Raw genomic sequence first — 15,562 nt, forward strand, 5'->3', positions numbered from 1 at the left:
ATACGACACGATAAAATGACACGAGAACGACACAATATAAATGAATATGTGTTCATCTTTTTGGCACACGAACACGAAAATACACGACACGAAAGAACACGAAATCTAAACGGGTACGGATATGTGTTTACCCTCGGATACACGACACGAAAGTACACAAAATAATAAATTTATTAATAAAAATTTTAATATTTTTATATTCATTTATATAAATATACATATTATTGAAATATTATATGTATATATACATAAATTTCATATATATTTGTAAAAATATATCCAAAAATATACAATTATATGTAAATATATATATTTTAATATATATGCGTAAAATTATATCCAACTATATAATATTTTATATATTTATTTATTAATTAATTAATTAATTAATTTTAATACACGTAATGTACATGAAACGATGAGTTACGAATATGTGTTTACCCTTAAATACACGAATACTAAATGGGTCGGATATGTGTTATCCTTCACTACACGAAACACAAAAGTACACGACACGAAAGTATCTGAACGACACGAATTGCCAGCTCTATCCATAACCACAAGGAATTGACTTTGACTCACATCTTCTCGGTTCTCATGGCTAGCAATAAAGTTCCACTAAAAAAAATAACAAGATGATGAACTTAAAATTCATTTATCTACACCAAAAAAGTTTCTGAATTCTTCTAATAGCAGCTGCACTTCATCAAACTGTAGTGACCAAAGATAAGAAATTTCATGGCAAACTGCTTGTATCGCAACTTCACCATCCTCTTATATGGAGTGAGAACCATGATGCTTTTAAAAATTGCTTCCACTGTGAGGTAACGTAAAAAATCTATGTAAAGATAAAGACATCCTTATGTGAAGTTGCCATTCTCTTTGCTGGCCCTCTGCCAACAATTCTCTCCAGCTAGATATCACAAAAAGTACACAATTAGATTTCTCTGAAAAATAAATAGGATGTTTATTAGTATTACTAATGATTTGCAGATAGAGAATTCAAGTTGCAACTCCTACTTCATCAACATATACATAAAGATTCTACAGCAGTGTGAACTCCTATAGCTACCTGTAGGGAAGGGGGAATCTCCAATTTTACTTTATATAGGATGCAGTATCTACAATGTTATTACATAAAAAATTTAAAGATACATGGGTTCATTGGTAACACGCACATGAGCCATGGCTTACACAGTTGTATACATAAAAGATTTCTAAGGTTCCAACAGACTTTTCCACAAAAAACACCATCCTAACACAAATCTCGACAGCTCAATCTTAAATTGGTAGTCAAATAAGATGACTAACATGAACCATGCTCCATATATGATAGCACATTATTGTTGCATGCTAGAAGTAACCATGATTATCATAATAAACGATACCAGCATTTCACCCCAGTAACACCTTGAGGTTATTTCAGAAAGAATCAAAGACCCTATAATGTACAATTTATTAATACTGTCGGCAATCATATCCAAACCCCACCCAAGTTGACTGCTACAGGAACCTCCAATATTAATTCCTTAAAAGCAACCTTTTTATGCACCTTTATAGAGAAATATATACACTTAATAAATAGACTTGAAAATGTTACCCTTAGCATATCAAAGCAAGAGAACAGCACCGTAGTTGTCATATTTTCAGACCCTTGGAGCATATTAACAATCTGAAACCAAGAAAGAAATAGTATAATACAGGGTGGCCTGAAAAATTATCAGTTAAGTGCTTGAGCAATACAGGACATTATAAGGTTTAAACATAACATGCCTCTGGATAAAATTCTTTCCTCTCCGGCAGGGAATAGATAATCAGATTCTGGATACCTCGAATCTGTTCCAGTTGAAATAGGACAATGAGACAGTTATAATTAGATGTACAAAATACTAGAGATGTACTAGACTAAAATGAAAAAAACTACTAGGAATAACCGAATAAGTGATAATGTTTACCATTTTATAGTCTACCCAAGTTCTATGTTTCAATAATGCAAGATGTCGCAAAAGACTTCAATCAATAAGGACAGGTGATATTTTAAGAGTTGTAGTTTTCAAAGTCGGCAATGAAATATTAAACCTGAGCAAACTGCTAATCTTTCCACTATGATAGTATGGGGGAGGGGGAGGGGGAGGGGGAGGGATGGAGGAAACAACTGAAAATATAAAAGAAAAAAAAAAGTAGGGAAAGTACTTTGACAGATAAATACTGTCTCCATGATAGAAATTAAAAATTTGGTCTGCCCCTACTTCAGCATAATGTACACAAAATGAAAGGGAAATCATGTTTTTAAAAACAGGACCTTGTATCTATGGTAGAAATGGGCTCTCTCAGTGTAGAGCATGATCTTCCTTCTTTCTTGAAAAAACCAAACTCGTGCTCGTGAAATATCACTTTGTTTAGTGTACCTAGAAGCATACATAGCAGATTTCAATTATTAGAAACAGCAACCACTGGAAAGTTTAGTCATAGCACTTTGATCATTCAAGAGGTTGGGGGTTAGCTTAATTGTGAAGGCACTCCTCCCAAGTGACAAAGTGCATAGATTTGAGTCCCTATATATATAACATATCAAAAAGAAAGTCATAAGGTCAGTTACTCACTCCCCAAGAAGACAAAAGGATGCATCTTGCGATTTCAAGAAATTTCGAAGACGTACAAACTCAAAATAAGAGCTTATAAATATCATGGTTCCGCCCTGCATACAACTCAGTACTGTCAGATAATACCATAAGGGAGTTTGGTTTAGATTATATAGCTATTACAAGAGGTAAAATGGTCAACTCTAAAGGTACTTCTACCTTCCTTTAAGTAGTATATAAGCTTAAATCAAACAGGCTCAATATCAAGACCCAAAAAGAAAAACCAAGTTACCAGGGCCCACAAAAAACATATATGAATACCTGAATAGAATCTTTTATCTTGGGGAACACCTGAAATAAAAGATACCCTTGTCACATAATATCAACGACTCAAAATGTTTAACCCCTCATAAAACTCGTTACACTAACAGCTAACCATAAAAGTTTACATACATGTGTATGTCCGAGAGACGGATTCATATAATGCTCGTTACACTAACAGCTAACCATAAAAGTTTACATACATGTGTGTGTCCGAGAGACGGATTCATATAATGCTTATGGAAGAAGCTACTTTACTGAGCGAATCAGTGTCATCTTTGTATGTAGGAACATCCAAATTATCGTCTTACTTATCAATATATGTGTGTGTTATGATACAGAAGCCTCTAGTGGCTTTACATTATGTCCAGAACTCCAAAACCTGAATACATTTGCTGAATGGGGAACCAATGTTTAAAAAAATCTAGAACACAACCCAATTTTTAATTGCTACACATAAGTAAAAAAATGACTAAAGACGGACACTTAAAGGAACATACTTATTGCGACTGTTTCTCTCGTATTCCATAACCAATAAACCATATTCTCAAAGGTTATGTGAAGTTTCCAGGGAGAGGATTCTCATCTTCGATGATACCCTCCCCATATTTCCTTTCCATCTCTTAATTTTGTTGGCATATTATGTCTTTTTTTTCTACTGATTTACTTCAACCTTTCCCCTGCAATGGGAGTTTCGTTCTCGTTAGTGAAGCTCTGTTTAGGAAGAGTGATAACTGATTGTCTAAATCATAAGTTACTCCAAAAATATTCCGAGTCCTTAGATCGTATTTATTACTCATCAAGGTACACAATCAGTTGAATGATTGATAAAACATATGATCTTGGAAATGTGTGCATATCTAGTGTGTGTGACGTGTGTGTGACAAGGAGGAAGAACTACCATAAAGCTTCACATAACTGGCACACTGTATATATATATACACACAAATATTTATATATAGGCAAATTATCCCCAGCCAACTTGGCTGGGATACACCAGCCGCAATGTTTTATTGCGGGCTGCCACAATGTTTCATTGCGGAAACATTGCGGCTGGTGAGTGCAAGCATTGCGGCAGCTGTATCCCATCCAACGATGGCTGGGGAATATATATATATATATATATATATATATGTATAATATAATATATATATATATATGTGTGTGTGTATATATATATGTATGTATGAATGTACATACAGACAAACCTTTTTAGAAAAGTAGGCAAGTCGTGCATCATCAACATCTTCTATTGATTCTGCATCAAACCGCTGGTAGATCTGCAAGGTTAAAAAGTAATTATAATACATAAACATTTAAAGAATGTCAATATGTTCCACATTTATTCTAATTGTAGTCAATGGATCACACCAAACAAAATGAAGATCATTGAGCTAATTTAGAAAAAGTGGAATGCTTACAGCTGAAAAGATAAAGTATTCTACAAGGGAAAATTTACAGAAAAACCTATATGCTTATTTATGATTCTCAACAAAGATGCCATGGTTGAAAAGTTAAATATAAAAACATAAAACTAGTTGTTCGAGTCAAACTATTGGTTGCTAAAGTTGACTAAGAACATTTAATATTTGCCATCTTGAGTGTTGAGTAATGGAAATATACTTCAGTAATTAAATCATTAGAAATGATAAATAGTCAACAAAGGGATTCCACGACAATCTCTACAAACTACATTGATCATGACATAAATAGGGTAATTTTTGGAGAGAAGAATAAGATAAACAAAAAGATAACATTAGTACAATATAGACCAACAAGAACAATGTGTCACAAGCACTGCACCTGTTTCACTTCAAGTAGTACTTTTGGCAGAACACCTTTATGGTCATAATCCAGCTTGAACTGCACATTTACCATCAAACTGAGTATCAATTTTTCCAAATTAATTAGATAACACAAGAAACTCAAGGTTCTATGCGTAGGCTGTAGCGGATTTTGGCCTAGGCTGTACATAGCCCCCTTTTACTTATTTAATTAATGAACATCTTGTTGTCCCTTGGTGAGATCATACTTTATTGATGGGTTATGGTGATCAACTTTACTGTTTATGAGCTTTTAAGCAAGAGGAGACGGTGAATCTATCCATTTGATTGTTTTTTCCAACATCACATTTAAGGGAGAGTTTATTCTCTAACAAATTTAGTTAAAGAATAGATGAAATACTGCAACAAAACCTTGTTGTAAGTAGGACATACGGAATAATTTCGATTTTCAACCACTATAACCTAACAACATATGTTAAAAAAATGGCTGTTGGGCATACCTTTCCTCGGTAATTGAGACAATGACGGTTGAACATAGCATTGATATCTGGGAAAAGAATTACATATAAGTTAAACTTGCATAATTTCTGAAATGGGTTACTCTCAAAACAGTGTCAATTAGAAAACCAATTTTACATGAAAGCACAAGCACCATAAATTTAGTAACATGACAAGGCAAAAGAAAATCTGCCAATAATAGTCCCAAGCTGCTGTTACCTGGATTTAGATGACATCCCAGAATGATGGATTGTCGATAGAATTTTGCTTGTCCATCTAAATACCTAGTTGGTAGACAATCAAAAATAGCTATTATGTGTATGTAATTTATATATATATATATATATGTGTGTGTGTGTGTACGTGTGAGTGTATATATATAAATAAATACACAAAAGGTTGTGTAAGTAGTTTCTGTTATCTAAATTATCAAAACTATCATAAATGTCTTCAAGTGCCGAATAAAGATTCTCAGACAATGGTGCAGACCAAAAGTTTAAAGTTGTTTGAGAAGGAAATAAATTGACCAAGACTCGAACGTTCTATAGACATACAAATAATTTAACAACTGCTTAAAATTATCTATAGATAATTAGCCTAGTAAATTAAAAAAAAAAATTACAGTTCAACCACAATAGAAATTATTTTCCTAAGCCTTTCTTCAGCAAAGACAAATGCTCTATATTCTATATTTCTGATATAACAAACAATCTTCCTGCTTCTATAAACTTGTGCAAGACCTTCATTCTTTGACAAGCTAACTGAAGAAACGTCAAAATTCCGTTCCCCTTGTATCTAATATCAGTCTTATCACTGAGGAACTTTATGCTTTAAATTCCTCATCTTATTGCCATGGTGGTGTCAAATCCTATAATTGCTGCAATTTTCCAGATGCAGTCTAATCGTATACTATTGCACAATTAAAGTAATATATGTGTGGCATTATATTGTTTATTTTGACACAAAGGCGGGGACATTAAGTTTCTCTATCAGAATTTTTGAGTAAAGCATATTTTAGGGAATATGATCATATTGGTGTCAGGTGGGTGTGGTGTCAGGAGGGTGTGTGTGCGTGTGTTACTAAGAAAAAACATACTCCCCAACTAATTAAAAAAATAACTGAGTAACAAAAAATGCGTGCATTCGTAAATATATACATCAAGGATAAGCAACTGAATCCAAAAGCAATACAAAAGGAAAAATGTGACAAACAGGCATATAAGAGAGTATACATATATACAGAGATATACCATGGTCTAATGCGCATTATATCTGTTCCATGCTGTTTAGAAGGTATGTGGTTCAGTTTTTCGATTACTGTACTCACATGGGACCAATTCTGCATTAATATCAGAGCATTAAAAAGTGAACAGAAGCAGTAAATTAATATAATAATGTGGTTTCATTGCTTGCACGTGATAAAACCTTTTCCAGTATGTTTATTTTATTGTACCTGCATTGCTATGACATCTGCATGGTCGATAAGTAAAACCTGCACATTCAAAAGGCCTCCAGTAATTATGGTAATAATTGGAAGAAGCATAACTAGGAATAGTGAATTGCCCAAATTTTACTTCTCTAAACAAAACAATGTTATACCTCTATAGAAGACAAATAATCTGTATCTTTTTCCTTGTCTATCTCAGCTTCTCCGATTTTCTGATGACAGCCAATGAAGACATAAATTTTTACATTATACGGGGATGCCGCCATTTAATTAAACCAAAAGAGCACAAGATGAAACAGTCCCCATGAAGATTATCATTAGATGTAACGGATGCAAGGGTTTAGAAAGTATTAAAAGTGTACAATATAGATCAAAACAGTAACACAGTGTGTATTAATAAGGTTAAAAAAAATATAATACAATATTTACAAATCTTCAAATGTTTATAAAATGGCAAAAATAGGCAGCAATTAATTATCAATTAATATAGTTTAAATAGCAAGCTAAAACAAAAGTACTAGGAACGGGAAAGGCAATGTGACTGCACACATTTTCCAGACTATACTACATGAGTACATGGTCAATGCATAAAATAATATTTCTGAGATATTACAAACTTAAGACTACCAGAAGAATATAGAGACCCAACTAAAAAGCCATAATTAATTTTGACATGCAATCAGGTCACTTACAGTGACCAAACCCAGAGGAGAAGCCACAATCATGTCTGAGGAATAGAAATCATTATACAACTTCATGCTCCTCCTACAAAAGTAAAAAACATATAAACTCGAAATAAAAAGATGGAAAATTAGAAAGAAAAGCTAAGAAGTGCACATGCAAAACAATAAACCTTTCGCTTATAAAAGTATTAATATTTAAAATTGCTTGTCAATGCAACTCCACAGCGCAAAATTTATCTCTCACATTCTTATCTTATCATTGTAAATATACATTGACCAGGAATGCTAAACTGACAATTAAACACAAAGAGAATATTTTAATAAGTTCATATCAGCAATACCTAGTAAACTTGATGCCTAACATAAAGTGATCATTGTTATTTCCACTGAAAAGTGCTTGAAAGTCAGATGGCTTTGAAGACTTCTGAGACTTAGAGTTCTCTGTCTCATCGATTTCATCTGTTGCAGTTCCATACTCATCTGAAAAACGGTCGTTGTTCTCCACATTGACCTTCAAAATAAGAGAATCATAAAAGACATTAGCAGTTCAAAACCTCTTTCTCCGTACACTTGTTCTATTTTCTGAAAAACTGGTACGGCAAAAGGACTCCTTTTGTTATTAGTGCACAAATTCTTTATATCATGTATGATGATGAAATTAAAAAAATACTCACCTCACCAGATAATATTTACTTAGTTCTATCTTCTACTCCCTCCGTTTCAAAATACATGTTCACTTTTAAAAAATCACACATAAAGAAAAGTGAAAGTTGATAAATAAATTGCATTAATTGACTATAATATGTAGAATGAGGTTGATCTAGGAAATATAAATAAGAGATATGTTAAGTAGAGTTGATACTAAAAATACAAATTTGCATTGAAAGTTGAAGTGGACAACTAAGTTGAAACAAATTTTTATTTTAAAAGTGGGCATGTATCCTGAAACGGAGGGACTATTAGTTAATTTCAAGAAAGTGTTTTTATTATTTTCATCAATATCGATAATTCTTTTTTGCTTGATACATTAATGGTGAAATCAAGCCGTAACTAATTCTATCAGCCATATCACCTTTCAACATATAAGTTACTTTTCCATAAGAGATTAATTCTATGCCAGCCAAGGAATGAGATACATATTGTGGGAATGACATAACTAACACAGAAACAATTAGAATTCTGATGTGTTCAACACAATAGTTTTCCATGCACAAAACATGACATAAGATCTTAAACAGGTATATTTTAACAGTCATAAGAAAATAAAATTTACTATTCATACAAAGAAAGTACGTAGATTACACACAATTAAGTTGATAGTGCAATATCTTAATGAAGACATTGAAGATTGTAGAAGTATCATAAAGCTTTTCATAAATCAGCTAGCTTCACACCATGACAATTGTCCATGCCAACAGGCTGCAACACATATTTCCGGAACTGGACTTGCGCACAATGAATAGTCAAATGAATTAGGAGTACCTTATGCTTGGAAGGGGTCAGCTGAATCAGCCTCTTGACTACCCGAAACGCAATGCTTGCGAGTGGAAGTAAAATCAAAATCTGAACCAGATCACAGATAATTTTGTCATAAAGTGCCCAAAATAAGCAATAAGATCAGTAATATGAACAAATATTTGTTATTATACCCTTTGCACTCCAAAATTAAATACCCCTTAATTTTACATTCAATAGAGAAGAGTGGTCCTCTGTCGCCGAAAAGATCAGTAAGCATGATTTCAGCACTGGCTCTTGGGTTCCTGCCTCAATGAGTCGATACAGAATCTTCTATTAGAAGATATGAGTCTCTTACTCTTGGGAGTAGGAGTAAAGGTCTACATACATCTCAACCTCCCCATCCCACCCTAATTCCGAATGGGACTTACTAGCTACATTTGGTTTCTATAGAGATTTAAGTTGCTTACAAAGCCAGGACAGCTAACCAAAAAGCAGAATGTGACAGATCTACATAACAAAAGGTATGCATTAGAAGTACTTGTGCTTAAAAAGATCACTCCATCTCACAGAATGTTCAAGTGAGATCTTGTTTATCGAAATTAAATGTGGAAACCTTGACTTCTATAATTATAGAGGTTGATTACAACTGTAACACATTTACGAAAAAGCCTTTCAAAAACAAATCACGTCAACTTTCTTTATATTGACAACCCCTAAACAGAAAACTTTATTCAATACCTTAGGACGAGTAAATCCCCGATCAAGATATTCATCACTACTTGGGATTTCATTCTTTGTGGTCTCCTGAAGCTTAGCCACTTTTGCATCATTCTTAGTCACTAGATCTCCAGATTTAAAGATATGATTTAACTGCAAGAAATACTCCATTACATATCATAACAAATTTGGAACTAAATTTTCTTACAAGATTTATAATTACTGCTTGACCAAAAAAAATTACAAGCAAGGTCTGTACTTACTGAATGCATTATATATGCGTCCATAATACTTGAATCTTCTTCCATGCCTTTCAGATAAAAAGGCTTCTTGTTGTGATGCAGTATATCCCTGTAGCTGTTGCCTGAAAAATGAGTGGCGATTAAGAGGGTAAACCATAAAGAAAAAATAACTTTATATACAACAGTTCAGATAATGGATAACCAATTTTGCCACTAACAAAAACTTAAATTATTTTTTTGTGTAAATAATATTAGTCCAACTTACAAAGGGAGAAAAATGATCTCTGCCTTGATGAATGGAAATCCTTGCCTCCATTAGCCTTGTAATTATCTAACCAATGGTTATATAGTCGTGGCTTGAGATCATAAGCTAGATTAATGTCGTCATTCTGCAAAAAAATACTCAACATATCAGAAGTTCCACAAACACGCTGTTTAAAAGCATGCAGCATAAAATGCTCACAAAAATCTAAACACAAGAGATGTATTATCCATGATTCGCCCTGTGTTTTTGTTCAGAAATAACCTTAAGATTATGATAGTTTCCGGTATACTCAGTTCACAACAATTGGCTTGAAGTAAAAATATGGGTGAACCGACAAAAGTTTAAGAAATCTATACGCTACTATAAGCTTCTGTTTCCTAATTGCATTGGCTCTTAAGATTATTTTTTTGATATAATTTAGCAAAAACAACATTTTTTTACTTTGCCTCTCTTTCATTATTAAGTTTAAAAAAAGAACGATAAAGAGGACATCAAGTATTCAAGTGCAAACATATAAAAACTTTGAAAAACATGTACCTCTAGAAAAGGTTCTCCAGTTCCTATCCATCTGCATTTTGACATACCTACTGCAGGCACCTTCCACTTATTCTTCCATTTTCCTCCCATAAGATCATTTACCTCATCTTTAGACAATTTGTAACCATAGTGCTCATCAAATAAGCCGCGACTAAAGTTTCAGAAGAAAAAGTACTTAAGAAGTCAACGAATGGTTACAAAGCTATTTGCGAATGTAGTAAAATGTATATCCGTTCACATTACAAAAAGATTGTATGCATACTGATTAAACGACATTTGTCAACTAAACAGTAGTCGTGTGACAATTTAACAATAAAAATCGTATACATACTACTACTTTTAAATTATTGTTGTACCCTATATTCATCTTACTTTCTTAAAACTCCAATTGTCAAGTGACCAATTATACGGGTAGTCAAGGCTCACTCTCAATTAATCATAACTGATTTTGTATTAAAAGACCAACTTTTTCCGAGGCACTCTAATATGTGTACAAGTAAATCTTAAAAGTTCTTTGTTTTGCTTGACCTTTGAAATAAATAAATATTAAAACCCAAGACCAAAAAAGATTTGTATCCGACAAGACCTGTAAGATGTATACACATAATCAGAAAATTGCGATGAACAATGAGCTCGTGCAATAACCAATTCAAAAACACCAGAGTTAAGACTTAAGCTATTAAAATATAATCACGTCATAATCAATTAGTAGGCTAAAAAGCTAGCACAGAGAACAAAGCTACGCAATTAAATTTCTCATGTTGAGGTTATTATAGCTTGTGATCCTCCGTTGTTCAATATTGTGTATATTGATCGTGTATATTATTTCTCGGATAATGCTTATTATATAAATTATAATAGGGAAAAAATTGAAGACCTTGTGGTTGATGGTGTCGTATCAACAGAGTGGCCAATAATATTCAAATCACACTCTTCATCCGAGTCAAAAGCGTTATCAACATATGTGTCACCATTATCAGCTTGTTCAATCACATCCGCCAAGTCAGATCCTTGATGCTTGCTTCCACGAGAATGTATTTGGAGAGACTCGTCATCGGATGCTACAAAGACACATTTATGTGGATATTGGTTAGACACATCATATTCGTAGATAAATTAATTTATCAAAACAACAAATTACCGTTGTTAAAAAGAAAAAATAGAAGGTGACTAAAGTTCGAGATGAGTCTCCCGACTCCTAGGTTAAAGCAATATGTGGTATAGGTCTAGGACTCTAAGAAAAAAGTAATAACAATATCTACATATTGTGAACTAGGAAAAGTGGCATCAACAATGTGAACTCGTGATCGTAGAAACAATTATGAACTGTCATTGCAATTGTGCATAATGACTTTGATTGAAATCGCGCTTGTGAAACATACTTCAGGTTAGGGGTGTAAACGAGCCAAACTGTTCGTGAACTACTCGAGTTCGGCTCGTAAAAAATTCGAATTCGACTCGAAAATAATCGAGCCGAGCTCGAGCTCGAGCTTTTCGAATTTTTAACCGAGCCGAGCTCGAGCTTCAAATTATTCGGCTTGTAAGGTTCGCGAGCCTCATCGAGCCTCTATTATTTTTAATTTTTTTATTATAAATATATTTTTATGTAAATATTTAATATTTATTATATATTATTTATTTTTGTCGACCCGAACTCGAGTCAAACCGATCATATTTCGAATTTTTTGTTAATATTTAGTGAATTAATTCGAGCTTCCGAGCCGAACTCGAGCCTACGAACTTGAAATTAAAGGCTCGATCGAGCTCGAGCTCGAACCCGAACTATTTTAGTCGAGCTCGAGCCGAGCCTGACAGTATTCGGCTCGGCTCGATTACACCCTTACTTCAGGTAGAGGAAAGCAACTCATTAATTGACATTTAGGTTTTCAAGGAGTTGCGGCCAACTTATCCTTTTTTGTTCATAGAGGGCAAACGTAATGATAAGTTATAACAATAATTTTTTAGACAGGATGGACCCGTCCGACTTTTATACCAATAAAGGTACATTAGCATTGAAATTTGGTTACAGTTGGAAGAAGCAAAAGCTAAATGAGTGGTGTGAGAATTCCTGAAGTTTAATGTTTGCTATGAGAGAGGATTACTCATTACTCATCATCATAATATCATCTACCTTTATATATTTACATCACTTGCTTAGTCGGTTTTTATGTCAAAAGTTATGCTACTTCTTGCCTTGTCATTATTCTTCTGCCAAAAAAGGGTGGTGGCACGTTCTACTCAAAGGTCATAGAGTTACCATGTTCAAAGGTCTAGAGTAACTTTCGATGTAAGAAAGGATATAGTAAACAATAACAGATGGGGCTTTTTGTTCTTATATATAAATTTCTTATCCCAAATATTATTATAACTCTTTGACGTAGAGGAAAAATTACTTCAATAGCCAATACCTACCATTCATGTGGGAATATAATGGTTTCTACTAATTTAAATTAAATTGATATTTATATGCACATATTTGGAAAGAATATGGCCCTACGTAGGTAGTTTTGCTAGTCAAGTTTTCATGCAGTTGATTATAACTTTTTTGGGACAAGGCATAACTAGCTCTATACAAAAAAAAATATACAAATACAGTTTCATGCATGGGAAAATAGGGGTAATAAGTAATCACACGTAAATATAAGTCGGGAAGATATAAGGCATATTATCACACAACAAGAAACAAAAACGATTAGACATATAATTAGCATAGTAAAAGATACCATACCATCAAGATCATCCTCGGACATGCTTAGAAATTCTGACCCACTATCTATGTCTTCCTCAGACTCACTTTTACCTTCTTCGTCTCTTTGTCTGTCGATAAAAGAATGACGTTAGTTTAAAACCACACAAATTATTAAAACAATTACAAAAAAAACTATGTTGAAAATGCCCACGGAAATGGTAAATATACACTCAAAAACCATAGAAAAATGTTATGTGGGTATTAGAAACAACTACATATATTTTAAAATTGGATATCCCTTTTTCTTTCTTGTCTATTTCTAGGTTAGAGGCAGGTCTATTTATACAGATCTATTTATACTCAAGGCCAATACTTGCACCAAGTAGATTTAGTGCATATTAAGCAATGCCATGTCTTGAAGTTGTCATTATAAATATGAATCTGATTTTGGAACAAGAAAAATATTCTGCTAGCACATGGCTTATTAGAAAAAATATGCATACATTAATCAAAATTACGATATACATTTACGAGAATAAGATGTGAACAGTCCATGAAATCATATAAAGTCTGACTACTATCAAGCCACATCGAAATAGGCTGCAACAAAAACAATGGCGCCCATCCACATACCTCCTTTTGTTAGCACGGGAAAGTGATTCGCTAGCAGATCCTAATGTATTAAGCAAGTTATCATACATGGTATTCTCTTTATGGACTTCCACCATTTCTTCTGATTCTCCGTCAAAAACACTGTCGGTATGCTCCATATCTGAATCGGACAAAAGAAAATGTCAAAAGGCTAAAGTATATAAAAGAAAAATGTCAAGCTCACTCTTTGACTTGAATAGCTGAGGGGAAAAACATGACATAAGCAAATGGCATATTGTAGCAGAGCGAGTAAGAAATTGTGTTTAAGCCAAGTTGTATATGAGAGGCTCACCTGAAGTTGTATCTGCAACCTCATCTCTCCAACGGCTAACCGTTTCCTTTGGTTCATTCTTATAAGCATTTCCGTTTCTTTTTCTTGTGCTACCACCTAATATATGTAAATTTGAGCAGCATAATAATAAATTTCACAGCTATTTCGTGTAAATATATGTGTGTACATATCATTCAAACAAAACAATGAGTAGTGTAATAGAAAAGTTGGATTAGAATTGAAACATACCGCGTTGTCTCTTCCCCATAATTGTAAGGCCTAGGGTTTAGGGTTTAAGATTGAACAAATCATCAATTATAAACCGGATTCATTATTCATGTTATGGGCCGGGTTTAACCATTGCCTCTGTTTTGGGCCTGGAGAAACGGCGTCTTTTATGTTATGTTTCGCTTTCACTTCTATATTTTGCAAGAGAAACAAATATTATCATAAAATGGCGTAACAAAACTTTCTTTCCAGAATACAATTTATTTTATTTTTCCGAGTAAGAACATTTGAATATTGAAATTATAATATTTATGAGATTACATTAGAATTTTAAAATTTTAGAATAAAAATTCAGCTAGATCTATGTTCATTTTCATTAATTGGATCAACGTCTTAGGCCCAGTTTGTTATTGCTGTTGCAGACAGTTACCGCAGTTTTTTGACGAAAATCTGTCAGAAAGTTGTATGGTAAATTCTAAAATCTGCTCTCCGGAAAAGCAGTTTTGGTCGAAAAGCTGTTGTTAGCAAAAGCATGTTTCCCCATACTTTTGGAAAAAACTGTTTTCAGCTTTTACATGAAATAGCTATCAGTTTTATCATAAAACCTTCTCAAAAACATTATTTTTATATATTATATCTCAAAATATGCATAAATTAAAATAAATTACCAAATAGTTATCTAATTTTCCTGACAGCACTTTTTCCACCAGCACTTTTTCTCACAGCACAGCAGTTTTCAACAGTACTCCCAAACAGAATCTTACTAAATCCCACTAATTTAAATATTTCTATACAATATTAGAGCTATATTTTTATCATTTAAAAACATATATTAGTCTAATTGCTAGCTAGTTTTTTAATTTATATACACCAGTGTTCTAAATTTTGAGAAAGAAAAGTCTTAACGTTTTCTTTTATAATTTATGTATTTGTTAATACTTAAGCTACTTGAGTCAAAATAAAGAAACACAAATGAGAACAATAACGATATAAATTACTCTAAGATTTCAAGAATGCAATTTAACATTATTTATAGAGTAAAGTGCACTTTGTGTACTTGTAGTTTTGCCTGTCAGACCACTTGGTATACTAACATTCAGAAACTACCACGTGTTATACCAAATTATGAATATTTTAACAGTTTGTTGTTTTCCGTCAAGTCCAGCCAACTCCGTTAGTTCAGTCGAGG

The 15,562-nt window shown here is 33.1% G+C and overlaps 1 protein-coding gene across 2 annotated transcripts; it reads right to left on the reverse strand.

Moving 5' to 3' along the window:
- Positions 1-333: 333 nt before the first annotated feature.
- LOC141667122 (protein NUCLEOLAR FACTOR 1) lies at positions 334-14,548 on the reverse strand. 2 transcript variants are annotated; one of them, XM_074473490.1, is made up of 25 exons: positions 14,395-14,546; positions 14,167-14,262; positions 13,857-13,995; positions 13,263-13,351; positions 11,412-11,595; positions 10,535-10,685; positions 9,998-10,121; positions 9,754-9,854; positions 9,512-9,643; positions 8,798-8,878; positions 7,657-7,826; positions 7,325-7,397; positions 6,785-6,844; positions 6,639-6,677; positions 6,436-6,524; positions 5,405-5,469; positions 5,188-5,234; positions 4,707-4,766; positions 4,112-4,183; positions 2,904-2,933; positions 2,604-2,698; positions 2,303-2,408; positions 1,774-1,836; positions 1,601-1,672; positions 334-913 (listed from the first exon to the last, which is right to left on the reverse strand). In XM_074473490.1, exons 1-25 carry the CDS (start codon positions 14,411-14,413, stop codon positions 839-841), a joined length of 2,232 nt encoding a protein of 743 aa, XP_074329591.1. In that variant the 5' UTR covers positions 14,414-14,546; the 3' UTR covers positions 334-838. The 2 variants fall into 2 exon arrangements, with proteins under 2 accessions (XP_074329591.1, XP_074329593.1); XM_074473492.1 differs by lacking the exons at positions 334-913; positions 1,601-1,672; positions 1,774-1,836; ... (1 more) ...; positions 2,604-2,698; positions 2,904-2,933 and adding an exon at positions 2,979-3,583 and having other exon boundaries at positions 14,395-14,548.
- Between the last annotated feature and the right edge of the window lie 1,014 nt (positions 14,549-15,562).

The sequence above is a fragment of the Apium graveolens genome, chromosome 6, assembly GCF_009905375.1.
Source record: "Apium graveolens cultivar Ventura chromosome 6, ASM990537v1, whole genome shotgun sequence".
NCBI lineage: Eukaryota > Viridiplantae > Streptophyta > Magnoliopsida > Apiales > Apiaceae > Apium > Apium graveolens.